General features: G+C 42.4%; 1 protein-coding gene across 8 annotated transcripts in view; it reads right to left on the bottom strand.

Annotated features, from left to right (window-relative positions):
• Window positions 1–27,940, bottom strand: part of mpp7a (membrane palmitoylated protein 7a) — a 519,275-nt gene that overhangs the window by 284,648 nt on the left and 206,687 nt on the right. For 7 of the 8 annotated variants that reach the window (XM_041184801.1, XM_041184806.1, XM_041184807.1 and 4 more), the window contains one exon: window positions 25,835–25,953. The exons of the other annotated variant lie outside the window; for it this stretch is intronic. In XM_041184801.1, the coding sequence (XP_041040735.1) occupies window positions 25,835–25,953 (119 nt within the window). The remainder of the gene's footprint in view (window positions 1–25,834; window positions 25,954–27,940) is intronic. 8 annotated transcript variants of the gene reach the window in all.

Here is a 27,940-nt window from a genome sequence, read left to right as displayed (position 1 = left end):
CTGAATTCTGCTTGCAGGACCTCATCCCTCTTTCTAACTATGTCGTTGGTACCAATATGCACCACGATCTTTGTCTGTTTGCCCTCTCCCTTTAGAGTGCCCTGCAAACGTTCAGTGACATTCTTGACTCTGGCATCAGGGAGGCAATATACCATCCTGGAGTCACATCAACGACCGCAGAAACGGCTGTCTGTTCCCCTTACTATTGAGTCTCCTACGACTATTGCTCTTCCCCTCCCAAACCTTGCAGCTGAGCCACTCACAGAGCCACGAGTGTGGCTGCACTCCCCAGAGGAACCGTCACTCTCACTGCTTTCCAACACAGAAAAACAGTTCTCGAGCGAGATGCACCCTGGGGATTTCCTGACTGCCTGCCTGACACCTTTCTTCTGATTGATGGTCACCCATTCCCTCTATCTGCACTTCCGTAAGCTGTGGGGTGACCAAGTTTAAAAATGTGCTATTCACAAAACACTCAGCCTCACGGATGCACTTCAGCACCTCCAGCTGCCGCTCAAGCTTCGAAACTCGGAGCTCAAGTAGCTGCAGCTGGTGGCACTTCCTGCACACGTGGTTGTTCAGAGCACAAGGAACGTCTAGGACTTCCCACATGTTGCAGGTGTTATGTAACAAGGGACTGAGCTGCCCTGCCATGCCTCTAGTTGAAAAAAAACCCTTACTTTAAGTTAAATACAGTAAAATGTTAAATTATTTATGTACTTTAAATAAAAACTAGAACTCTTACCTTTCCTTAGCTTAATCTATTTTAAACTGGAGAAAAAACTGAAGAAAAACACTTAACAACTACTCAACAATCAGCTCTCACCTTTGTGCTGACGTCACTTTTTGAAGCTTCCCTGCACTCGCGCTGGTTCTGATCCCTCCGCCACTCTCTCGCGCTGTCTTGTGATGTCACTCTTGTTATTTTCAACAAGAACTGACTGCAGGACACTCTTCCCAGACTGCTTCACCTCGATGCTGACTGCAGGGCACTCTTCCCAGACTGCTTCACCATGATGCTGACTGCAGGGCACTCTTCCCAGGCTGCTTCACCGCGATGCTGATTGCAGGATACTCTTCCCAGACTGCTTCACCGCGATGCTGACTGCAGGACACTCTTCCCAGCAAGTGGCACTTGCTGAGCAATAACCTGCTCATTGATTCACAGTTTAGGTTCCACCTAGGCCAGGCCACTCAGCTCCTGACCTCATTACAGTCTTGGTTCAAATATGAACAAAAGAACTGAACTCCAGAGGTGAGGTGAGAGTGACTGACCTTGATGTCATCGGCGAATTTAACCGAGTCTGGCATCAGGAAGGCCTAGCAAAATTGAAGTCAATGGGAATCAGGAGGAAAAATCACCACTGGTTGGAGTCATACCTAGCACAAATTAAGACAGTTGTAATTTTTGGAGGCCAATCATCTCAACCTCAGGAGATGGCTGGAAGAGTTCCTCAGGATTGCGTCCAAGGCCATCTTCAGTTGCTTCATCAATGTCTTGCACTCCATCACAAGGTCAGAAGTGGGGATGTTCGCTGATGATTGCACAGTGTTCAGCACCATTCACAACTCCTCAGATACTGAAGCAGTCCTTGTTGTTCAAGTTTGGGCTGATAAGTGGTAAGTAACATTCAAGCCACATAACTGCCAGGCAGTGACCATCTCCAAAAAGAGAGAATTCAATTGTCTCCCCTTGACATTCAATGGCATTACCTTCAATGAATCCCCCATCAACAACAACCTGCGGGTTAACATTGACCAAAAACTGATCTGGACCAGCCATATAAATACTGTTGCCACAAGAGCAGGTCAAAGGTTGGGAATCGCACAGCAAATACTACCTCTTGCCTCCCCAAGAATTGTCCACAATCTAAATGGCACAAGTCAGGAGTGTGATAAAACACTCTACATTTGCCTGGATGAGTACAGCTCCAACAACACTCAGGGAGCTTGACACCTTCCAGAACAAAGCAGCCCCTTGATCAACAACCGCGCCCCCCCTCCCCAGCCCCCATATACCACCTTCAACAATCACTCCCTTCACCACTGGCACACAGCGGCAGCACTGTACACCATCCACAATACTGCAACACACCAAGCCTCCTTCAACAGCACTTTCCAAACACCTGCCAAAGTCTTGGAATCCCTCTATTTAACAGAAGTGGATGTATCTGGACCATATGGACCACATCAGTTCAAGCTGGCTCACCATCACCTTCTCAAGGGCAATTAGGAATGGGCAACAAATCCTGGCCATGCTGCATTAGAAAGTGGGTATATATTGTTAGTTAACAGTTTAAATAAACTGACATACATATGGTAAAGCGGCTTACAACAGATTATATAGCGATACTGTACTTCTGCACGAAAATGAAACATGAGTATGGAACATGAGCATGTTCTGCTAGACAGATTATTTTGACCTCTGTATATTTCCCATCTGTGTTTCTTAAAGAGTATCCAGTTTCCCTGGTAGACAAGATGATTGTTAATAATGAGGTGCTCAGGATCAACAACAGACAGTTTGAAGATAAAGTTAACAAATCTATTTGTGTCACTTGTGAGATCACAAATATATTGCAATTACAATGTATTTATTTTAATTTTGATAATGTATGGGTTTGGATTTCGAATATGGAATTTCTTAGCAATCAAGTGAAAGAATCTGCAACAACATACCTCACCAAAATATTTTCCACAATCTTATTCCGATTACTTCAGCCAATTGATTTTATCAAATGATTCACACAGTGCAGAAGTGCACAACATAACACAAATAATTGAGCAGAGGGATTTGATCTCTCCCAAAAATGGGTGCACATGAAGTGGATGTTCATTGCGTGTGATTTTCACAAGGGCAGAGGGAGGGATCACATGAAAGTGTAAAAGCAAAAGACTGCGGATACTGGAATTCTGAAATAAAACCAGAAAACGCTGGAAAAACTCAGCAGGTTTCACAGCATTTGTGGAGAGATAAACAGAGTTAACGTTTTGAGTCTGTATGACTCTGCCTCATAGTATTTTCTTCATGAAAGTGTTGTTGGCTCATGATGATGAATTTGGGGTGCAACTGCTTGCATTTTTAGAGCACCTTCAATGAAGTAAACAAGTTTCCAGGCATCTCACAGGGGTATTAGATAAAATGTAACACTTGAATGCATATGGAAAGGCAACCAAGAATAGTTGAAGTGTGAGTTTTTAAGTTCTATTTTAAAGCAGGCAGGCATGATAAATAGCCAAAGAGACAAGAGAGAGTTCCAGAGCTTTGGCAAGTTAGGAATAGTTGTTAGCTATTTAGCCCCTTCAGCCCTTTCCACCATTCAATGAGATCAATGTCTGAACTCTGACCTAACGTTACATACATGCCTTTGCCTAATATCCCCTAATACCCTAGGCTAAGAAAACCTACGAAACCTCAGATGTAAAATTTACAATTCACCTAGCATCAACTACCTTTTACAGTACAGCGCTTCAAACTTCTATCACCTTTTGCGTGCAAAGGTTTTTCATACTCCTGAAAGATTTTTTTTAGGAGTAATTTTTAGGTTAACTCCCCCATCCAAGACTCCTTAACAAGTGGAAATAGTTTCTCTATTTCTACCCAACGTATTCCCGCTTTCTTGAAAACATTGATCAAATCAACCCTTCGCCTTCTAAAGTCCAAGGAATACAACCCGAGATTGTGCCAGCTCTCCTCATAATTTAACCCTTGGAGTCCAGGGATCATCCTGGTAAATCTATGCTGTACTCCTTCCAATGCTAATGTATCTTCCTTAAGGTGCGGTGTATAGAACTGAACACTGTACTCTAGGTGTGGTCTATAACCAGGCTTTGTAAAACTGTAGTAAAACTTCTACTCCTTCGTATTCCAGCCCTCGATATATAAAGGCCAGCATTCCATTAGCCTTTTTGATTATTTCCCCATTATTTTAATGGTCTATGTACCTGAATCCCAAAGTCTCTTTGCATCTCCACCAAATTCCTGTTTTTCACCATTTAGGTAGTATATTGACCTATTTACTTTAGGTCCTCAGTGCATGTCCTCACACTTGCCCATATTGAAATCCCTTTGCCAGTTTTGTCCATTTAATCTATTAAAACCTCTTTGTTAGCAGTGTGGGTGGAAATTAAAATTAAAAAGTTGTTTATCTTCATGTTGTTGACAATCTTAGATTTTCCATCATCTAAGTCATGGCTATATGTGATAAATCTTGAGGTCCCAACATAGGTCCCTGTGGAACATCATTAGTCACATCTTGATAATTCAAGTTCCTGCCCATTATTCTACTCTATTTCTTGCCACTCATTCAATTTTCTAACCAGGTAAATAGCTCGCCCCAATTCATTTAGCTTCAATTTTAGTGAACATTCCCTTATGAGGTATTCCTCAGGTACTGAAGCAGTCCTTGTCGAAATGCAGCAAGAGCTAGACTATAATCAGACTTGGCTGACAAGTGGCAAGTAACATTCTCACCAAACAAGTATCAGGCAATGACCATCTCCAACAAGAGAGAAGCTAAACATTGCCCCTTGACACTCAATGGCATTACCATAGCTGAACCTCACTATCAACATCTTGGGGGTTTCCATTGACCAGAAACTGAACTGGACTAGCCATATAAATACTGTGGTTACAACAGCAGCTCAAGGCTAAGAACCCTGTGGCGAGTAACTCACCTCCTGACTCCCCAAAGCCTATCCACCATCTACAAGGCACAAATCAGGAGTGCAATGGAATATTCTCCCCTTGCCTGGATGAATGCAGCTCCAACAACAATCAAAAAGCTTGACACATTACAGGAAAAAGCAGCCCACTTGATTGGCACCTCTTCCACAACATGCACTCCCTCCACAAACATTCACCCCCTCCACCACCAACGAACAGTGGCAGCAGTGTACACCACCTACAAGGTGCACTGCAGGAACTCACGAAGGCTCCTTCAACACCACCTTCCAAACCCATGACACCACTACCATCTAGGAGAACAAGGGCAGCAGATAAATGGGAACACCACCACCTGGAAGCTCCCCTCAAAGACACTTACTATTCAGGCTTGGAAATATATTATCATTCCTTCACTGTCGTTAGGTCTAAATCCTGGAACTCCCTTTGTAACAGCACCCTTTGTAACAGCACTTAGATGACAGGGACTGCAGCAGTTCAAGATGGCAGCTCATCACCATCTTCTCAAGGGCAATTAGGGATGGGCAATAAATGCTGGCTTAGCCAGTGATGCCCACATCCCATCCTGTTACAAAGGGTGTTCCAGGATTTAGACCTAACAACAGTGAAGGAATGATAATATATTTCCAAGCCTGAATAGTAAGTGTCTTTGAGGGGAGCTTCCAGGTGGTGGTGTTCCCATTTATCTGCTGCCCTTGTTCTCCTAGATGGTAGTGGTGTCATGGGTTTGGAAGATGGTGTTGAAGGAGCCTTCGTGAGTTCCTGCAGTGCACCATAGCTGAACCTCACTATCAACATCCTGGGGGTTTCCATTGACCAGAAACTGAACTGGACTAGCCATATAAATACTGTGGTTACAACAGCAGCTCAAGGCTAAGAACCCTGTGGCGAGTAACTCACCTCCACTTTTCCTAAATACTGGATTGATGTGTGCAATTTCCAATCTAAAAGAACATTTCCTGAATCAAGAGAGTTTACAAGATAGGGCATCTATAATGTTCTCACCTAATTCCTTTAAAACTTTAGCACGAAAGCCATTTGGTCCTGGGAATTTGTCACACTTTAGTGCCACTACTTTGTTCATTACTATTATTTTGCTTACATCAATTTGGGTGAATTCCCATCCCGATTCAATATTAGTTTCTTTGTGATGTCTACGATGCCTTGCGATATGTATTCTTCCTCTCCCGTAAACACTAATGCAAAATTCTTAATGGCGCAAGAACATAAGAAATAAGAGCAGGAATGGACCATGCAACTCTTCAAGCCTGTTGCGCCATTCAGTAAGACCATGCCTCATTTCCTAACTCAGTTATACTTTCCAAAGCTATCTCAATTTCCTTAGCATGCAAAAAAAACACAGAACTCTGACTTGAAGCTACTGCAACTTACATTTATACAACATTTTTAATGGAATGAAAAATCCCAAGAAACTTCACAGAAGCATTATAAAACAAAGTTTGACACCAAGCCACATATTATGGCAAATGACCAAAAACATGGCCAAGGAGGCAGGTTTTAAGGAGCACCTTTAAGAAGAGAGGAGTACAGAAGCAGAGAGATTTAGGGGAGGAATCCCAAACTTTAGGTCAAAGGAACTGAATTTGTGGGTCTTCAGTCTTTCTAATATTCACCAGGACAATGTTTTTGCTCATCCCGTACTGAATGCTGGACAAGCAGTCTGACAATTTAGAGACAATGGAGGGATTGAGAGAGGTGTGGAAATGTAGAATTACGTGTCAGTGGACATGTGCTGCGTACGAACATTGTGCTTTGGCATGACACTAAGGTACAGCCGAAATACGATAGAGGTGGGAACCAAAGATAGATTCTTAGGGCATGACAGAGTGTAGGTGAGGGAACAGAAGCCATCTGAACTCTCCCAAGGTCTCTTAATCTATACCTTCTTTCCTTCAGGGGGTGAACATCTGGATGGATTACTGACAAGGCCTTTCGCTGTAAAGATTTACTTTCCATGAAAATAGGCTATGATATATTGTGTTCTTCGTCTAAACCTTGGGTTGAAAATACCACCTTTAATTTCATTAACCTACCATTAACTCATTGAGCCTTTGCATGTTCTTTCTGGCCTTTATCAATCACTCTTACCTCATCTTACCCTTATGTCTCAAGCTATTCTCCCTGACCAGTTTTATCCTTCCTGTAATATTCCATCTCCAGCATCAAACTAACTTCCAAAGGTTGCATTATTTGCATCTACCCACAATCAGTTATTTATGCTTAAGGCTATTCCTAAGACCTGCTAACAAGTACTCAATGGCAATTCAGTTCAGCTGTTTTTATTCCTTATAGGCTGTTAAGCCAGGGTATTGTTCACTAAAATAAGTTCTATTCTACTTAAACAAACGAAGAACTCACATACTTCAGCAATATTCTTAATTAAGCAAGGTTAAATGAAAAACCTAACTCAGTTTTGTACTGTGGTTGTTTATTTATGCATTTATCCAGCTATAGTCTTTTGTTGAAGTCAATCAACATAATTTAATAATGATCCCACGAGCCTAGTCTGTCCAAAGTACCCATTTTGGGCTAGATACTAGTCATCATCTTAGAATAATCATTCCATCAGCTTTGTTCCTATGGCAATGAAATCTTAAGTAATTTTCAGTAAAAAAATCAAACTTGCACACTAACCCATTCCTTTTCAAAAAAACATATGAACATACGAATTGGAGCAGGAGTAGGCTGCTTGGCCCCTCAAGCCTGCTCCACCATTCAATAAGATCATGGATGATCTGACTGTAACCTTAACTCCACATTTCCACCGACCCCCAAACATCTTTCACCCTCTTGCTTACCAAGAATTTATCTACCTCTGCCTTAAAAATATTCAAAAGCTCTGCTTCCACTGTCTTTTGAGGAAGAGAGTTACAAAGACACACTACCCTCAGAAAAAATTCCTCCTCATCTCTGTCCTAAATAGGCAACCCCTTATTTTTAAACAGTAGACCCTAAGTACTTGATTCTCCTTCAAGAGAAAACATCCTCTCCAAATTGACCCTGTCAAGACCCCTTAGGATCTTATACTTTTCAATCAAGCCACCTCTTACTCTTCTCAACTGCAGCAGATACAAGCCTAGCCTGCCCAACCTGTATTCATAAAGCAATCCGCCCAATGAAGGTATTAGTTTAGTAAACCTTCACTAAACTGCTTCCGACGCATTTACATCCTTCCTTAAATAAGGAGACCAATATTGTACACAGTACTCCAGATGTGGTCTCACCAATGCCCTGTATAACAGAAGCGCAACCTCCCGCCTTGTGCATTCAATTCCACTCGCAATAAATGATAACATTCTATTAGCTTTCCTATTCAAGCTGAATATTTATAAATTATGCATTTACGTACATATACACACATGCACAAATGTATATTTTATATAAATATGAAAATAATACTAACCCTGTTTCTAATTTCTAACAACTATTTTGGTTGATTCTCAGCTATGATTAGATAAATAAGGAATGGAAGAAGGAGTGCATTCCCACCCAGCTGGAAGACAGTGGAGAAGCACTGCGGATGGCACGATCAACCGTGTCAAAAGCTGCAGGTAGGTCAAGAATGATGAGGAGGGATAGTTTTTCATGGTCACAATCATGTAGGATGTCATTCATGACTTCAGTGAGAACCGTTTCAGGATTGTGGTGGGGCAGAAACCTGGTGGGTTGGGTTCAAACATGTAGCTCTAGGAAAAATGGGCACAGATTCAGGAGGCAACAACACAGTCAAGGACTTTGAAAGAAAAGGAATGGAGGTTTGCAAGGACAGAGGGGCCAATGATTGCTTTTTTGAAGAGAAGGGTGACGATGGAAGATTTAAAGAAAGGAGGATGGTACGTGAAGAGAACTATTAGCAATATCAATTAACATGAAAGGAAGGAAGGGAAGTTGGATGGTCAGCAGTCGAGTGGAAATAGGTCAAGGGAGCAAGAGATGGGCCCCATGGACAAGGTAAGCTCAGAGAAGGCATGAGGGGAGTCAGGAGAGACATTACAGGAATTTACGTTCAGGGCTAGGGTGGGGGGGATCCTTCTGGAAAGTTTGGCCCAGTGGCCTGGGGAAGGGAGAGAGGTGGCAACAGACAGCTACTTGGTGACCAATATGAGCAGGAGCTCCTCGTACCTCGGTTACTGGAGGGCAGGCTGGAGCATCCATAGCTCAGTGGGTGAGAGAATTCCAAAGGTTCACAACCCTTCAAGTGACGAAATTTCTCCTCATCCTCATCCTTAAAGGCCCATTCCTTATTCAGAGACTATGAGCCATGGTTCTCAGCTCCACAGTCAGGGAAATCTCCTCCCCGCATCTACACTCTCAAGTTCCTTGGGAATTTCATATGGTCCAATGAGATCACATCTCATACTTCAAAATTCAAGGAAATATCAGTCTAGCCTACTCAATCTCTTTATACAGGAATCAGTCTTGCACACCTTCTAAGTCAAGAATATCCTTCATTAGTTAAGGAGAACAAAACTGTGCATAGTACTCCAGGTATTGTCTTATCGATGCCCTATAAAATTGTATTCAGACTTCCTTACTCACGTATTCCAATCCTTTTGTGATAAAGTAAACATACCAATTGCTTTCCAAATTATTTGCTGTACCTGCCAGTTAACTTCGTGATTTGTATACGACACCCAGCTCCCTCAATGTAAACCAGTCTCTCAACATGCAAAAAAAATTCCACTTCTCTATTTTTTCTACCAAAGTTGATAACTTCACATTTCTCCACATTATCTGCCATATTCCTGCCTCTATATCTCCTGTATATATAATTCAACATGCCTGTTATTTCCTTACTTTCATTGACAATATCACGTGTCAATTTTCATTGATCCTCTCACCCACCTTTCCTCACATTATTGTAAAAATTGTATTGTTTGTTGTCATACTGCCCTTTTCTGATTCTTATTAACTCTTTTGTCACTTTTTGTTATTGTTTGTATTTCTTCCAGTCGCCAAGGTCTGTGCTTTTATCTTTTGTATTGTTGCACTACAGATCATGGCGTATAAGTTGATATTTGAAGCCTCGAAAAATCTTTCCGAATGAAAAAGGGGTCAACTTATACACTAAGTATAAAATGTGAAGTGCTGGTGTTAGTGTAGGTGGTCGCCATTTTGAAATACCAATGAAAATACCAGTAATTCATATTAAAACAAGGTGATATACTTTATTCAGTGACTCAAATTTACAAGGATACCTTCAACAATCAAAACATTTCAAAAACCATTAAATTCATTGCCTTCAGCAGCTAACGCAGAGAGCTCATCGAATTCAGAGTCACTTTGGCGATGGCATCATTGTAAAGATCCCACACTGGATCAGATTTGACACATTTGGTTTCAGAATCAACTCTCCAGAACAAATCATCATCTCCATCCATTGAATTGGATATTCCATATTTTTTAAATAATCTGGGGCAGAATTTTTAGCTCGGTGGGCCGGTGCATGCCCAACCCGCTCGAGCGTGGTGATGTTGCCCATGCAATATTTCGGTCGGTCAGCGTGTGTAAAAGCTGGAAGCATGCTTGCCAACAATTAAGAGGGCAATTAACCCACTAAAGTTCCAACTGTCCCCGATTTTTTGTGGTCTGTCCAACCTTATGGTTGGCGGACGGGCGAATCTGCCAGCAGCCTTTGCATTTTTGATAAAACCTCATCCAAGGGCGCAGTGAAGCTTCCTTTATTAAATTTTAAAAAATAAAAATGTATGCACAGAATTTTCATCATGTATACGTTCAGGTGACTGATTCTGACGCTTGGACATTTTTTTTCTGAATGTTAAAATCTTTATTTATTGATTTTAAGTTATTTTGTTCTGGGGCAGCTCTCTGCCTTCAGGGAGCTTTAATTCCACGTTCCCCTGCACCCGCGCTTACGTCAGCGCCTGCCATCCTCCTGCCCCCACGCTGGCTGGTCATTAATTGGCAATCGAGTGTGAAATTGCGGTCGCGGGGCAGATTGTGGGCGGCGGTCCATTCCCCGGCCGCTCCAGACCTGCCGATTGCGCCCGCACGCCAACCTAAAAATTCAGCCCCCGATGACAGTTTGCGTAGTCATAATATCCCACAATTTGATGATGAAACCACACAAAACATGAAGCAGGACAGCTCACAAATTTCCACTCTGCGAAAGGTTTTTTCTCCTTCACCATCCAACCTATTCCATTCAGTGTGAACATGATCATTGAATGGCTTGATGAAACACGGAGCTGAAAATCGAACTTCACGCGTTAGTTCCTTGGTATAACTGCAATTTGAGTGTTATTTCTTCATAGGTGCCTCTTGAATTCATCAGTTATATGGGATCTGAATATCTCCCATCAATAGCGGTGAGTTAAGAGTGTCATGCACTGAGGTCACTATGTCTGTCCTTGCAACCATTCCACTGTTGACTGTTTAGTGATTTAAGCTCCCAACATGGGTTTCCCATTGATTACGAAGGAGGAGTGCAAACTGATCTGGGGGCCAGGCATGCATACTGACAATATCTCGGCTTCAACTGATGAAATGTCCTTGTTCTTCCTTTCAGCCTCACCGCGGCAGGGCTGGGATGAGGAGGCAGAGGGGCCGCCACCTGAGAGCCCGGACGAATTACAAGCACCAGCAGGACACCATCTCAGCCAGGCAGGCACCAGCAGAGATACCAGCACCTCAGAAGGGATTAGTGTCCCAGGGCAGAGTGGTGAGGGCACTTCACACTCGCTTGAGGTGCAGGCAGAGACAGAGTGCCCATGGCACCGGCAGTCGGAGGACTGCAGGGGACCAGGAACATGCTCAGTCAGTGGCTGACGATGGGCCTCTGGAGTTGGCCCTGAGGCAACAGACACTGGAAGTCCAGCAGGGTATGCGGGAGGATCTGGTGGAGATACATGAGGCAATGTGTGGCATGGTCTCCGTGATGGAGGAGTCCATGCGGAGCATCAGCAATGCATTGGCCCGGATGGCCGAGCGCAATGCTTCCTTCATGGAGAGAGTGGCAGCTCTCGTGGAGAGGCTTCTCCAAAACAATCAGGGCTTCCTGGGGATGCGTGCGGACTTGCAAGCTCTCACAGCGGCATTGACCTCAGCTGGTCAGTGTGTATGGGAGATGGATTGCGCACCAAGTATCCCAGCTAGGCTCCCATTCATCAATGGTGAGCAGGGAGGTCCAAAGAGACCTCACATCAGCGCACAAGCTGCCTGTCGTCTCTGCGGGCTCTTCACAGGGCGCTCTGGATGACGGCAGCAGCTCCTCCACCCCTCTGCCAGTGACCATGGGATCCAATGAGGCTGCAGCGACTGGGGTGGTGCCAGCCGTGGCACTGGCCGCCCCCTCCCAGGCAGGGCCATCAAAGGCTCCTCAGGCCAGAGAACACCTGCCAAAGTCATCAAGGCCAACAGGACAGCAGAGTGAGCAGGCTATCTCTAATGCCAGTGCCAGCGAGCCACCTAGATGTAGCACCCAAAAACTAAAGCTTAAGGCACCTGAGGCACTTCCTAGTGGTTTTATGTTGCCCCACTATTAGTTGATCATAATTTGCTATCCAGCTCAGCACCTTTGAATTAAGTCTCTTCTGTTTTACTTGTTACATTAATTAAATTCTTTATTTGTGAACAAGGCTCAGGGTGATTCCTTACTCTGCAGGTGGACAGGAAACCATGATGTTATGAGTGACTTGTTTGCCATTGAGCTTCATTGATAAGGCACATAGTTAATGCCCCTAACCAGGCATATGTTGCTCTCAGGTATTGAGTATGGAGCTTGCAGCCCTGGCTTGAGTTGGAGGTCTATCTGTGGTGGGCCCGCTGAAAGGTGTCCTGCCTCCCTGGAGGTTGCCTGGGTCACATCTATCCGCTCAGCGTTCTCCTGAGCGTGCTCATCCTCGGATTCACTACTGGACTCATTGTATGCAGCCGGAGCATCTGCATCTACATCATCCTCCTCCACAGCGACCCCCTTTCCAGCGCCAGATTGTGGAGAGCGCAGCATACAACCACTATCAGCGACATACGATCTGGGGGGTATTGCAGTGCACCCCCGGAAAGGTCTAGGCATCGGAAGCGGATCTTGAGAAGACCAATGGTTCTCTCTACCACAGCCCTTGTGGAAGCGTGGCTCCTATTGTACCGCTGCTCAGCTTCTGTTCTTGGATGGCGGAGGGGCGTCATGAGCCACCTTCTGTGGGTATAGCACTTGTCACCCAGCAGCCATCCATCCAGCCGGGCTGGAACACTGATGAGTCTCAGCACCTGGGAGTGTCTGAGGATGTAAGCATCATGGGAGCTGCGTGGGAACCTTGCACAGACCTGCAGAATGGTCGCACACTATCTGCACGTTCAAGAAGTGGAATCCCTTCCTGTTGACAAAGGCACCCGGCTTACCCGCTTTACATTTTTACACTTTAGATTCCATCTGCCATGTTCTTGCCCACTCAATTAGCCTGTCTAAATCCCCTTGAAGCCTTTTTGCATCCTCCTCACAACTCTCATTCCCACCAAGGTTTTGTCATCAGCAAACTTGGAAATATTACATTTGGTCCCTTCATCCAAATCATTGACAAAGTTGTTAATAGCTGTGGCCCAAGCACTGATCTTTGTGGTACCTACTAGTCACAGTCTGCCAACCTGACAATGATCCATTTATTCCTAGTCTGTTTTCTGTTCTTTAATTAATTCGCAATCTATGTCAGTATATTACCCCAATCCCACGAGCTCTGATTTTGCTTATCAATCTCATGTGGAACTTTATCAAAAGCCTTCTGAAAATCCAGATAAACCACATCCACTTGCTCCCCCTATTCTACTCTGCTAGTTATATCCACAAAAAACTCCAACACGTTCGTCAAACATGATTTCCCTTTCATAAATCAATGTTGACTCTGCCCAATCCTATCATTATTTTCTAAGTGCCCAGTTATCACATCCTTTATAATAGGTTCTAGCATTTTCCCTACTACTGATATCAGGCTAACAGGTTTGCAGTTCCCCATTTTCTCTGTTCTTCCTTTCTTAAATATTCAGGTTACATTTGCCATTTTCAAATCTGCAGGAACCATTCCAGGGACCAGCACGTGTGCAGGAAGTATGTCCAGCTGCAGCTCCTGGAAGCTTGGGTTTCAGAGCTGGAATGGCGGCTGGGGACACTATGGAACATCCACGAGTCTGAGAGCATTGTGGATAGCTCGTTTAGAGAGGTGGTCACACCGCAGATGAAGGGACTTGAGGAAGGAAGGGAATGGGTGACCACCAGGCAGTCCAAGTAAAACAGCCAGGTAGTTCAGGAGTCCCCTGGGGTCCCGCTCGCAAATCGGTATTCCATTTTGGAGGCTGATGAGGGCGCTGGTTCCTCCAGGGAGTGCAGACAGAGCCAAGCTTCTGGCACCATAAGCAGCCTGTCTGTACAGGAGGGAAGGAAGGGAGGAACAGCAATAGTAATAGGGGATTCTACAGTCAGGGGAACAGATAAGCGCTACTGTGGCTGTCAACTCCAGGATGGTATGTTGCCTCCCTGGTGCCAGGGTCCGGGATATCACTGAACGGCTTCAGGGCATCCTGAAGGGGGAGGGTGATAAGGCAGAGGTCATGGTACATGTTGGTACCAATGAAATAGGTAGAAAGAGGGATAAGGTCTTGCACCAAGAATTCAGGGAGTTAGGCAGTAGACTAAAAAGCAAGACCTCTCGGGTTGTAATCTCTGGATTACTCCCAGTGCCACGTGCTAGCTAGCTCAGAAATAGGAGAATAGCACAGATGAATATGTGGCTTAAGAGTTGGTGCAAGAGGGAGAGTTTTAGATTTCTGGATCATTGGGACCGTTTCTGGGGAAGGTGGGACCTGTCCAAGTGGGACATCCTTGCGGATGGGTTTGCTAGTGCTGTTGGGAGGAGTTTAAACTAATTTGGCAGAGGAGGGGGACACAGAATGTTAGCAGAATAGGGACACATCATGATACAGTAAAACAATCAAGTCAGCGGGAGTACAGCAGCAATAAGCTTCAAGAGAGTAATGCAAGGCTGGATGGCCTCCTTTTTAATGCCAGGTGTATTACAGGTAAAACAGATGAGTTAAGGGTGAGGATTGACATGTGGAATTGTGATATAGTAGCCATCACTGAGATGTGGTTGAGGGAAGGGCAGGATTGCAGCTCAACATTCCAGGGCATAGAATCTTCAGGCCAGACCGGGGTGGCTGGTGGTGGTGGTAAAAGAGGAGGAGGCATTGCATTATTAGTTAAGGAGTCCGTTACTGCAGTAAGGAGAGGTAATATCTTCATGAGGGCATCGAATGAAGCTTTGTGGGTAGAGTTTAGGAATAAAAAAGGGGCAGCCACGTTGTTAGGTGTTTATTATAGACCCCCAGATAGTCAGTGGGAAATTGAGCAAATATGTGCACAATTCGCAGAGGTGTGTAAAAACAATAATAGGGTAATTATATTAGGTGATTTCAACTTTCCCAACATTAATAGGAATAGACATAATGTTAAGGGCTTGGATGGAGTGGATTTCTTGAAATGTGTACAGGAGAACTTTTTAGGTCAATATGTAGAGGGCCCAACAAGGGACGGCGCAGTGCTGGACCTAATTCTGGGGAATGAAGCCGGACAGGTGGCTGAGGTGGTGGTGGGGGAGAATTTTAGTGATAGCGACCACAACATGGTACAATTTAAGTTTGTTATGGACAAAGAAATAGACAAGTTGCAAAAAAATGTTTTGGATTGGGGGAGAATGGATTTTAGTAAAATAAGGCAGGATCTGGCCAAGGTAGACTGGGAACAGTTACTTATGGGGAAATCTACAGGGGAACAGTAGGAGCTGCTCAAAAAGGAAATGGGGAGGGTACGGGCCCTAGGGTGATAGGAAGGAGTAACGCCCAGAGAACCATGGATGACCAGAGATATTCAAGTTACGATGAGAAGGAAAAGAGATACTTTTATGAGGTACAAGGGAAGCAAATTAGCAGAGGCATTAGTGGAGTACAGACAGTGCAGGGTGAAGCTTAAGAAAGCAATTAGGAGAGCAAAGAGGGGATATGAGAAAGCTCTGACTGGTAAAAGTAGGGAAAATCCCAAGATATTCTATAAGTATATCAATGGGAACAGGATAACCAGGGAAAGAGTAGGGCCCATAAGGGACCAAGGGGGCAATCTATGGATGGAGCCAGAGGACATCGCTAGAGTGTTGAATGAATACTTCACGTCCGTCTTCATCCATGAGAATGAGGATGAAGGTACCGAACTCAGGGAGAGAGATGGCGAGATTCTTAAGCAAATTAATATTAGGGAGTGACAAGGTATTGGAGGTGTTGGCAGGCTTAAAAGTGGACAAATCTCCAGGTCTGGAGGATTTGTGTCCCAGAGTGCTGAGGGAGGCAAGGGAGAAGATTGCAGGAGCTCTGACCCAAATTTTTAATTCCTCTCTGGCCATGGGGGAGGTGCCAGAGGACTGGAGAACAGCTAATGTGGTTCCACTATTTAAGAAGGGTTGTAGAGATAAGCCAGGGAACTACAGGCCAGTGAGTCTCACGTCAGTGGTAGGGAAACCATTGGAGAAAGTTCTGAAGGAGAGTATCTATCGCCACTTGGAGAGGCAAGGTTTGATCAGGGATAGTCAGCATGGCTTTGTCAGAGGGAGGTCATGCCTAACAAGTTTGATTAAATTGTGTGTAGATGAGGGTAGTGCAGTTGATGTAGCTTATATGGATTTCAGCAAAGCCTTTGACAAGGTCCCACATGGGAGACTTATAAAGAAGGCAAAGGCACATGGAATATAGGGCAATTTGATAAGGTGGATTGAAAATTGGCTTAGTTGTAGGAGGCAGAGGGTGATGACAGAAGGATGCTTTAGTGACTGGAAGCCAGTGTCCAGTGGCGTACTACAGGGATCTGTGCTCGGTCCTCTATTATTTGTCATTTATATGAACGACATAGATGTCTATGTGGGGGTGAGAATTAGTAAGTTTGCAGATGACACAAAGATTGGCCAGGTGGTTAACAGTGAGGTTATAGACGGAAAATATAGATGGGATGGTCAAATAGGCAGATAAAATTTAACCCTGAAAAGTGTCTGGTGATACACTTTGGAAGGAGTAATTTGACAAGGAAGCATTCAATGAACAGCAAGGCACTAGGAAGTTCTGAGGAACAAAGGGACCTTGGCGTGTGTGTCCATAGATCTCTGAAGGCAAAGGGGCATGATAGTGGGGTGGTGAAAAAGGCATATGGGACACTTGCCTTTATCAATCGAGGCATAGATTACAAAAGTAGGGAGGCCATGTTGGAGTTATATAGAACCTTGGTGAGGCCACAGCTGGAGCACGGTGTACCGTTCTGGTCGCCACATTATAGGAAGGATGTGATTGCACTGGAGGGGGTACAGAGGAGATTCACCAAGATGTTGCCTGGGCTAAAACATTTAAGTTATGAGGAGAGGTTGGATAGACTTAGGTTGTTTTCGTTGGAGCAGAGAAGACGGAGGGGCGACCTGATCGAGAGGTACAAGGGGGGGCATGGACAGGGTGGATAGGGAGCAGCTGTTCCCCTTAGCTGAAGGGTCAGTCACAAGGGGGCATAAGTTCAAGGTGAGGGGCAGGAGGTTATGGGGGGATGTGAGGAAAAATCTCTTTATCCAGAGGATAGTGACGGTCTGGAATGCGCTGCCTGGAAGGGTGGTAGAGGCAGGTTGCCTCACATCCTTTACAAAGTACCTGGATGAGAACTTGGCACGTCATAAAATTCAAGGCTATGGGCCAAGTGCTGGTAAATGGGATTAGGTAGGTGGGTCAGGTGTTTCTCATGTGTCTGTGCAGACTTGATGGGCTGAAGGGCCTCTTCTGCACTGTGAGGCTGTGAATATTTATCCACAGTATCCACCATTGAATCAACTTGCCAGGTATAGCTTTCATCAACACTTGGCATGTACATTGTGAGGAAAAACATTTTGCTCAGCGGTTAGAAAGTAGTTTAGTCCAGTTTAACAACACTGAACCAGATGTGAATATATCCAGCAATGGTTGTTGAAATGATTTACAATAAATAAGTCAACAAGTTTGCCTGCCCATTTTGAGACCAAAAAGTTCACTAAAGCTGTAAAAGTGAAAAGTGAAAAGTCATAGAAGGGGACCAGTAAAAAGGTTCATAGAGAGAAAAATCAGTCTAAAACATTAAATACCCCAATGGTAAAGTTAAAGAAAAGTATAATCAATGGAATGCAAACATCAAAAATAATGGGTTATCCTGAAAAGATTTCCAGGTATAAATTACTGTTTGCACAAGAGAACACTAATCTGAAGTGATCTAAAATATTTGGCAGATGAAAGTTGATAACTACCATATGATTCCAGCGTTTCTTTTTGTCAGATTAACATAATATTTTTCATTAGAGTTGTTAAATGATTTTATACTGCATGCTTGTAAAGACTTCAAGATTTATGAGCAGTTGCATAATTTATAGTGTGAGTCTGATAAAACCCAACTAAGTATTACAAAGTACTGCATTAGTCACAAGGCTGCTAAACTAATAGACTTTGATGAAACTGGTATTGCACATTTGTGCTCAAGTTTTCACTTGTAAGGTGTTATCTTCAAATCGATCATCAACCCCTCCTCAAAAAACTCATCCTTGACCCTATGCCCTTGCAAACTTCCACCCCATCTACAACCCTTTCCTTTCAAAGTCCTTTAATATACTTTCATCTCCCAAATCTGTGTCCATTTTTCCATCAATTCCGTGTTTGAACACCTCCAATCATGTTTTTGTCCGTGCTACAGCACTGAAATGGCTCTTAAAGACATAAATAACATTCTTTGTGACTGTGGTAAACTATCCTTCCTAATCCTTCTGGACCTGATGCAGCCTTTAGCACAGTTGACCACAACTCCCCTCTTCTTCCCACTATCTATGGAAAAAATTTATGCTCATCCAATACTCGATGTTAGATAAGCAGTCTGACAATGTAGAGTCGAGGGGTCAACTAAGAGTTGGTGGTGAGGTAAAACTGGGTGTCATCAACGTATACATAAAAACTAAGTGCTGGGTTTTTGGATATGTCACCAAGAGGAAGCACATAGATGAGAAATTGAGAATTAGGAGGAGACCCAGGATAGATCTTTGGGGGTAACCAAGGTAAGTGTGCATGAATAGGAAGAGAAGCCATTGATGGTGATTTTCTATGTATTAGATAGTTAAAAATAGAGCAGGTACAGTCCCATCTGCCTGGATGACACTGAAGAGGATAGGAGGGTGGTATGATCAACTGTAAGCAAAAGTGGAAGACAGGCCAAGAAGGAAAAGGAGGGAAAGTTTGCCATTGTCACAAACGACAATCTATGTGGCTAAGAGCCATTTTGGTACTGTGGCAGGGGAGGAAACCTGACTGGAGGGATTGAAACAGGGAGTTGAGGAAAATATGGGCAGGGATGAGAGAAAAGGCCCATTCCACTCAATCTCTCCTTGTAAGGCAGCCACTCATCCCAGGATTCAACATAGTGAACCTTCACTGCCTCTTCCAAGGCATGTTCTTCCTGAGGTACAATGACCAAAACTGAACAGCGTATTTCAGATTTTTATCAAAGCCCTGTGAAACTGCAAGACTTCTGTCCTTGTCCGACAATCCCTTTGCCATGTACCATTTACCTTCCTAATTGCTTGTTAACCTTCTGCCTTTATTGTATAAGGACACCCAAGACCCTCTGAACAAATCTTCCTGTTTCGCTATTCTTCTGACCTGAATAACCTCACATTATACACCTTTTCTCACTTCCTTACCCACTCACTTAACCTATCTGTTTCTCTTTGCAGACTCCATGTTCCCCAGCAGCTTACTTTCCCACCTCACTTTGAATCAGCAGCAAACTTTGCAACATTACTCTAACAAGAATGCACGAACATAGGAAATCCGTCAAAAAAATGTTGGGAGCCCACTCCGCCATTCAAAAAGATCATGTTGACCTGTTTGTGTTTCAATTTCCACATTCCATCTACCCCAAATGACCTTACGTGAAATGATAGGCAAGGGACTCAAAGTCATTAATGTAGTTTGTCAATAGACAAGGTCCGCCACCAATAAGAGCACAACCACCTGAAAATGGCCCATTTATACCTGTTCTCTGTTTTCAGTTCTTTAACCAATACTCTATACAAGATAATATTACTGCCAAACCCAAGACCCTTATCCTGTGCAACAGTCTTTCATCTGGCATCTTATTGAATGCTTTTGGAAAATCCAAATATACTGCGGTCACTGGCTCCCCTTTACCTATGTTAATAGTTAGCTCTGCAAAAAACTCAATTGATTTTTCAAACACAATTCCTCTTTCATTTTAACTCTGCCTAGTCATATGATTATTTTCTAAGTACCCTGTTACCGCTTGCTTAATAATACAACCAAGCATTTTTCTGATGACTGGCCTATATTTCCTGGTTTTCTCTCTCCATCCTAGGTTGAATCACAGTGTTGTTACCTTCCAATTAACTGAGACTGTTCCAGAATCTGGGGAGTTTTGGCAAATCACAGCCACTCCATCCACTATCTCTGCAGCCACCTCTTTTCAAACCCTGGGATGGTGACCATTCAGCCCAGGAGATTTGTTGGCTTTTAATCCCATTAATTTTTCCAGTACATTTCCTTAAATATTAACTACTTTAGATGATCATTATCATTAGGTCCTTTGTTATCCACTATTTCTGCAATTTTTTGTGCATATTCCACTGTGAAGAGAGACACAAAATATTTGTTTAACATGTCTGCCATTTCCTTATTCCTTTTAATAATTTCTCCTATCTCTGGCTCTGAGGGACCCATGTATACTTTTACTGCTCTCTTCATTTTTACATACTTGTAGAAGCTCTCACAATCTGTCCTTATATTTTTGGCTAGTTTATTCTCATAATACTTTCTCTCCCTTTTTCAATTATTAGGTCATCCTTTGCTGGTATCTAATCCTCTCCCAATTCTTGGGCTTACAACTATTCGAGCCAATATTTTTAGCCTCCTCCTTTTAATACGCTTGACCTTTGCAGTAATGGACTCGCTTCTTGCAAAGTTTTGATTTCTCAGCTGTGTAGATTGGTTGAGAATCATGTAATTTTCTTTTAATGTTTACCATTGCTCATCTCCCATCACACCATTTAATCTAATTTCCCAATCTGCCTTAGCCTATTCACTCCTCATGCCCATGTAATTCACGTGAAGTTTAATGCCCTAGTTTCCACCTTGTGCATGTCGCTCTCAAGCTCAATGTGAAATTCTGTCGTTTTACTATCACTCTTTCCTATAGGATACCTATCTATGAAATTACCAATTAGCCCTGTCTCATTGCACACAATAAGATCCAAAATAACCTCTTCCCTGGTTGGTTCCACGACATAGTGTTCTAAGGAATTGTCACAAATGCATTCCAAAAATTCGTCCTCCAGTTTCTCCTCAGTTGTTTTTCAAAATTATTTGTAGCAAACTTCAAAATCTTTATATATAAAGAAAACATTATCAATGACCACAATAAAGAGAAAACCTGTGTTTGTTTGAGAGAAAGAAAGGGGGGGACTGGAGAATAGGGAGTATTGGCGGTAAGGTTTGTTCTGGCCTTTTGTCCCCTGCTCTTGAGAAATGTAGGGACCAAGTGTTAGTAGATAAAGAAGAAGTGGTTAAAACATTAAAAGTAAGGTGATTGAGAGGGAGGGTGAATAAGGGATTGAATGAGTAGTTCAAACATTAAGAGGGAGTAGTAGTGATGGGGCTGAGGGTGTAGTAAGAAGCTAGAAAGCTTGGAGACACTCTGGGATCGAAAGGGTTGGGGGAGCATGAATGATTGGGAAAGTGAAGGGATGGGAACTGCAGAGGACCATAATTCTATCATGAATTACACCCAAATGCAACCTTCAGATGCTGATGCCTTTCCCCAACTGCACCAAACCTCATTATATCACTTGGAAGAATGGAGATTAAAGCTAGAGAGGTAAGGACAAGACAGAAGGATGCAAAAATAATTAGGGAGAGAGAAGCAGAAAATGAAATAAGAGGGAGAGAAAAACTCAACACAAAGACAACAGAAACATTTAAGTATATGAGCATATTATCTTATTAACAGCCCAAAATGACTTGTTATTGAAAAAAAGAACGTTTGCTGCCAGTGAAGGAGGGGCCTTGTTTTCAAAATCCTTTTACAATACTAAAAAGAGCTTAGATAAACTGCAATGATTATTGTTGTAAAAAAATTAAGGATTACTTAATTTAGAGCAAAAAAATGCCTCCAGACACATGGCAAAGGAAATCTGCAATTTCATTTTGTATACTGCTCTATACCATATATACTCGATTAATAGCCGATCTTGAGGGAAAGTCAACACCTGACTTTTGGCCACAAATGTTCATTTTTCAAATACTTAAATTTGTTATTCATTAAAACGGTGTTTGTAAGTGCTGACTCAGTGCAATTCCCCTCCATCAAAGCTTAGGTCAGGGCTGGGAGACATTAGTGACACTTTCCAATGGCGCAGCCCTTGCCTTTCCTTCCCATTCCCTGACCAGCATTGAAACCACAGGCCCAGCCAATGCCGCTGCTTCTTTTCCCAGCTGTGGAGCCATGGGGGGGAAGGCTCCATGAAGTAGCAGCCTGATGAAGCCATATCAGGGAATGGGCTTAGGTTCAATGCCTCTGTGGGATTTTGGTGGATACACCATGTTGACAAGTCATTATGTTTGTATAACACCAATGAGCGCAGTAGAAGCGGATTAACCTGGAACTGAGTGCCATGCCACCTGAAAGGCTGGGAGATCCATGTTCAGTTCTTAGTCCATGGGACTGGGAAAAAAAAATCTTCACAGTGATGGGTTAGCTTTCTGGTACACGGAGGACCAATTAAGCCCTGGCTCTTGGTTTGGAAGCAAAAGTAAGTTCCATGGTCTAGGACTGTTCATAGAAACGTACGCAAATGATGAGAGCACTGATCGTGTGTTTCCATACGTGCTAGTGATTACCCCCATTACCTTTTAGTTGAAAGTAAGCCCCTCAAAAACATTACCTGGGTAAAAGTCAACCCTGTAACTTTTTGCCTAAAAATTGGGTCTCAAAAATTCAACTTTTACAGAGGTATGTTCAGTAAATTCCCTTCTACCATAGAGCAGGCTAAAGAAACTTGCAGCCATCGTGCTCAGAAATTCTGTCTGGACTGCAAGAATCTTACAGTTTAAATTCATATTATTCTTTCATGTGTTGCTTTAGTAGCGAACCACAGGTGGAATTACAGACCATGCACCATTTATAAGATGGCCATGAAACAAACAGATGGCTACACAGGTAATGAACACAAAATAATAGGTTACATTTAGGGAATGTACATGTCATTACAGTAGTCAAGCACAATTACATCTGGAACATAAACAATACATTATTTCAGCAAATTAATATTTTAAACTGCCTTTGTTTGAGAAGTACAGTTAAAAGGAAACCCTGGCACAGAATCTGACATCTTTATGGACAATGAGCCAAGAGTAGACACCTTGTGATTTGGAAACGCTTTACCATCAATTTGGCCTAAGCACTTCAAAATAGCTATGACACAGGGATAGCAATCTCGTCTGAGTGAGAAGGTTGTCAGCTCAAGTCCCAGTCTAGAGACTTGAACACAAAATTTAGACTGACGCTCATGCGACTGCTGCATGAAATCAGATGCTGCCTTGCAGATAAGAAGTTAAAACCAAGGCACTGAGTACCTTATCAATTATTGTGGAGAGAGTCCTGGCCAACATTCATCCCATAAGTGATGTCACAAAAAAAAACTGATAATTGTGGGAACTTGCTGTGCATAAGTTGGCAACTGCATTTCCCACAACAACTGTCATAATAGTGACAATTCAAAAGCAGTTAATTGACTATAAAGTGTTTTGCAACATCCATAGGTCATGGAAGGTGTTACATAAATGCAATTTTTTTTGAATGCACAAGTATCATAGGGCCAAATTTGTGTTATTTATTGCAATTAGGAGACATGATACTCAACTGTGGAGCAAGAAAACAGATTCAATACTGAACTTTGCAGCCAAGACATGGGAGAACATTATATGTAACCTTTTCAATGCTCTATTCAGATGGCCCTGAGTAATGTTTCCATTTTAGTCACCAAAGCATCAGAGTAGATAGTAGACAGGAGCCACGTGGCTTTTTTAGTGTCAAGACAGCTTAGTTATGACAGAGTACTGAAAAAACTTTTCAAAGAAATTAAGAATCATGTATAAACAAGATTTTAGGAGGGATATAAGTAACAGAAGCCATAATTCCCTAGTCAAGGAGCAAGTTACTTTGGAAGAAAATAATATGTGACCATTCTACTTTCCTGTACTTCTTAGCAATCACAATGGTTTTGCGAATAGGTATACAAGAGCAGGGAACTTTGAAGCAGGAAAATTCCATTTTTTCAAACTCAACGTATGTTCCCTGCTACTTGCTTTTTATTGCAGCTTTCAGGATCACATATCTCCTGAACACCTTTGTAACTCTTTCGAGTACAAACACGTTTCCATCTGTTCCTATTCAGATGAAATTACATTGTTTCATAATTTGCCATGGTGAGATTTGAATTCTTGATCTTGGGGTTACAAGCCCAATAACCACTTGGCTATCATACCAGAACTTGAACACCTTTGTACTGATCCCATTCATACTCATCACTTAAATGGCCCTCCTTGATAATTTATTCCTCAGCTGTCAGCCTTTGGGTGAAAAAAATATCAATTTTGTCCCTTCTTTCTCCAACATCCTAAACTGCAATTTGAACACTGGCTAAACTTTTTTTTTTAAAAGTTCAAGTACGATGACATCAGTACTTGAACAAAGTCAAGTCCGTAGCCTCTCTCTTCATCAATAACAAATTTCAAACAAAAAAACAGGAGGTCTTGCCTGTGTCATAGCATATCCTTAAAATTGAGGCACTTGAAGTAAGTACTGAAATTCTTTTCCTCCAAACTCTGATCCAGTAACTGTCTTCTACTGCACTCCTACCCCATCTATTGGTGTATGTTTATGTAGCAGTATTTGCATCATTCAAGTGTCTAGATTTGTTCACAGGGAAAGGAGAAGGGCCCCGAAATGTTGAACGGCTATTTAATGTAGAATGGGACTTGCATTGAAATTCAATCTTCAGTGTCCCATCACGCAAATGCATTAAGAATCAAACTTTTACAAGGCATCAGGATTATTTATTTTGTCAATGAGTTGAACACCTCTGTTTAAGATATCAAGCTGTAACAATAATGATTAAAGTTAATCTGAATCTTGTGGTATTGGGGAATTTAATTAACACATGCCATTAATGCTGAAGTATCCTGAAATTATTTTTCATCTGTACTCAATTGTTCACACAGCATAGTTAGGTTATCAGTTCAAGCATTCAATTAAAAATAACAGCTGGGGTGCAATGGGCAGAGAACTTGACAACACAAAAAACGGATTAAAACAGGGAGCTTTTGTCGCTGTTAGATTTTTGTATGCTTTTGCAAATTATGTGCACTCATGGAATTACTAACAAAGGATCAGCATTTGAAATGCTTGCCCTTTCTCCCTATACAAGGCAGTTTCGTTAACATCTTGTCAGGTCATCAACAAACATTTCAAGCAGCAATGAATGCCAGGTTCTCATCCTAGTTCAGCTGGCTGAGCTCCCTATTTTAGCCACACTGCTCCAGGGAGGTGCTTGGTGAAAGTCAAGCACATTTTTTTTAGAGGTAAGGAAGGGAGTAGGTGAAAGATTGACCATCCATTTCTCCTGATGCATTCTTTTGAGTCCCCACGTAGACACTGCAGAATGGCAGTGAAGGGGGCCTTGGTCACAGATCATCCACTGCATCCACAAGCAATTCCTTTAATATTTTGGGGAAAGATCTCCCAGTTTGTATTCTTTTAATAAATTAAATCCAACTTAAGCAAAACAATGCTTTGGATAATTGAATACAATGTACCAGATTATCATTTCATTAAAACTATCCATCAATTTGGGATGTGTATCTTTTTACAACTTCCACTCAAATAATGTTCACAATAAAGCTCATGGAATAAAAAGCTTCTTGTTTTTGTCTAGCAATAACATGGTGGTCAGTTGACCGGTTTACAACCAAAACATTTTTCCATATGTTTTCTCGGTTAGTTTACACTGTGGTTACCTTCACTAGTGAATGAAGGCTTTTTTCACCAAACATATCCCGTAGGAAGGTCAGATCTTCCTGGCTGCTCACATGCGACTGCAGCTGGGTTGGCAAGGAAGCCAACAATTCATACAGACCTGTGAATAAATATGAAACACAATAAGAGAAATGCAATAGAAATCATCTATTTAACTGGCACTTGTTTTGAAACTGCCTGTCTGGAGTGCTTCATTTTTTTTAAATTGAGGAAACCCACAGGCTGTGAAACAGAACTTTACCAGAATCAACAGATTCTAAATCTCTGGAGATGCCCAGAATTACAAAAGGCACTGTCCCAACTATGAGTGGCACGCTTCCCCGTCAGTCTCCAAGAGGCGGACAGTAGCACACTGTTCCCCAGTAGCTAAAAGCACAATCCATCCATCAGGCAACCGCCATCAATATGAGTCAAAGTAATGCAGTCACAGTGAAAGCTCAAGCCCCCTTTAGGGAGGTAACCTGGCATTGTTTGAAGTCAAGTTGTAGCATATGTTTGATTTTCTAGGAGGATTACACAGGGTAAAAGGGCAATCTGCTGTTTTCACCCAGCCAAAAGGCAGACTATGATGGCCTCCAGAGAACCATTATTTAATATGCCATTTTCCCTAGGTTTTAACCAACATCATCCAAACGCCTGAAATATTTGATTACCATATAATTGACCACAGTAATACGCTACTGCAGTGCTTATGCTTTTCACCTACAATGCTTATTTCCTTATTGGGCAAAGAAGAGAGAATAAAAGAGGAAACAGTTGTCACACAACCCAAATTCTGATTATTTCTCCTAGATTCACAGAAAGCAAAAACAGAATGAATCCAAACCTGTTCTTTTAAAAATGAGAACAAGTCAATGGGCAATCTGTAATAATGATTGGAACTGTTTGATTAAGATTACAGATTCTATACATTTTAGTTTTAGAAGTAAAACTTCAAGATCAAAGAAAGTGCACTTTTTTTTCTAGTCTGTGTTTAATGCTGCATTGCTGCAGAAAAGGGCAGAAATAAAATTAAATCACTTGAGGGGATCAAGTACTATGTTTATTTTGAAATCATCACCAGCATGGAACCAGATCAATAGCAAAAATTACACCATCTCTGTGGCAGCAAAAGTCCACCATCTTCATCCCTTCTAAATTTTCAATTACTGAAGCAACAAAAGGACACCTATGCCCCAAAAAGAAACAAGTCCAGAGAAGCATCTGAACCATTGTAAATTTATTTTAAACCACTTTCATAAACAAAGAGTGTACAGGGGGCAACAACCCAAATTTTAAAGGTTTGTATGACCCACCTTCGCTGATGCTTTAAAGCTGAACATTCCTACTGTAAGCAAACAAGCTACAAGTTTGGAATGCCTTTAATGCATTAAAATACCCCAAGGCACATAACAGGATCATAAGTGAACAAAAACTGATACCAAGCCAAAGGAGGAGATAAAAACAAAAAACTGCGGATGCTGGAAATCCAAAACAAAAACAGAATTACCTGGAAAAACTCAGCAGGTCTGGCAGCATCGGCGGAGAAGACATGAGGACTCGAAACGTCAACTCTGCTCTGCCGATGCTGCCAGACCTGCTGAGTTTTTCCAGGTAATTCTGTTTTTGCAAAGGAGGAGAGTTGGGATAGGTGACTGAAACCTTGGTCTGAGAGTTAGGCTTGAAGGAGGACCTTGCAGAAATTTAAATACTGAAACAAAACCAGATCATACAGTTGTGTCGTGCACTAGGAGACAAGTAATGGCCAAATCAAATTAGTAAGAATGCTAACAACACAGAATTAAAACACATTTTTCAAGATGTTGCGGTTTTACAGTTTACAACAACAACTTATATAGCACCTTTAATGTAATGAAACATCCCAAAGCAATTCACAGGAGTATTATAAAACCAAGTATGACACCAAGCCACGTAAGGCGATATTAGGTCAGGTGACCAAAAACTTGGACAAAGAGCTAGGATTAAAGAATTTCTTAAAGGAAGAAAGTGAGGTAGAAAGGTAAAGGGATGGTATTCCAGAACTGGGGGCCTAGGCAACGGAAAGCACTGCCACCAATGGTGGAACATTTAAAATTGTTACTGTGCAA

The sequence above is a fragment of the Carcharodon carcharias genome, chromosome 3 (assembly GCF_017639515.1).
Source record: "Carcharodon carcharias isolate sCarCar2 chromosome 3, sCarCar2.pri, whole genome shotgun sequence".
NCBI lineage: Eukaryota > Metazoa > Chordata > Chondrichthyes > Lamniformes > Lamnidae > Carcharodon > Carcharodon carcharias.
Note: the sequence above shows the minus strand (reverse complement) of the source record. Positions and strands in the feature narration are given on the sequence as shown.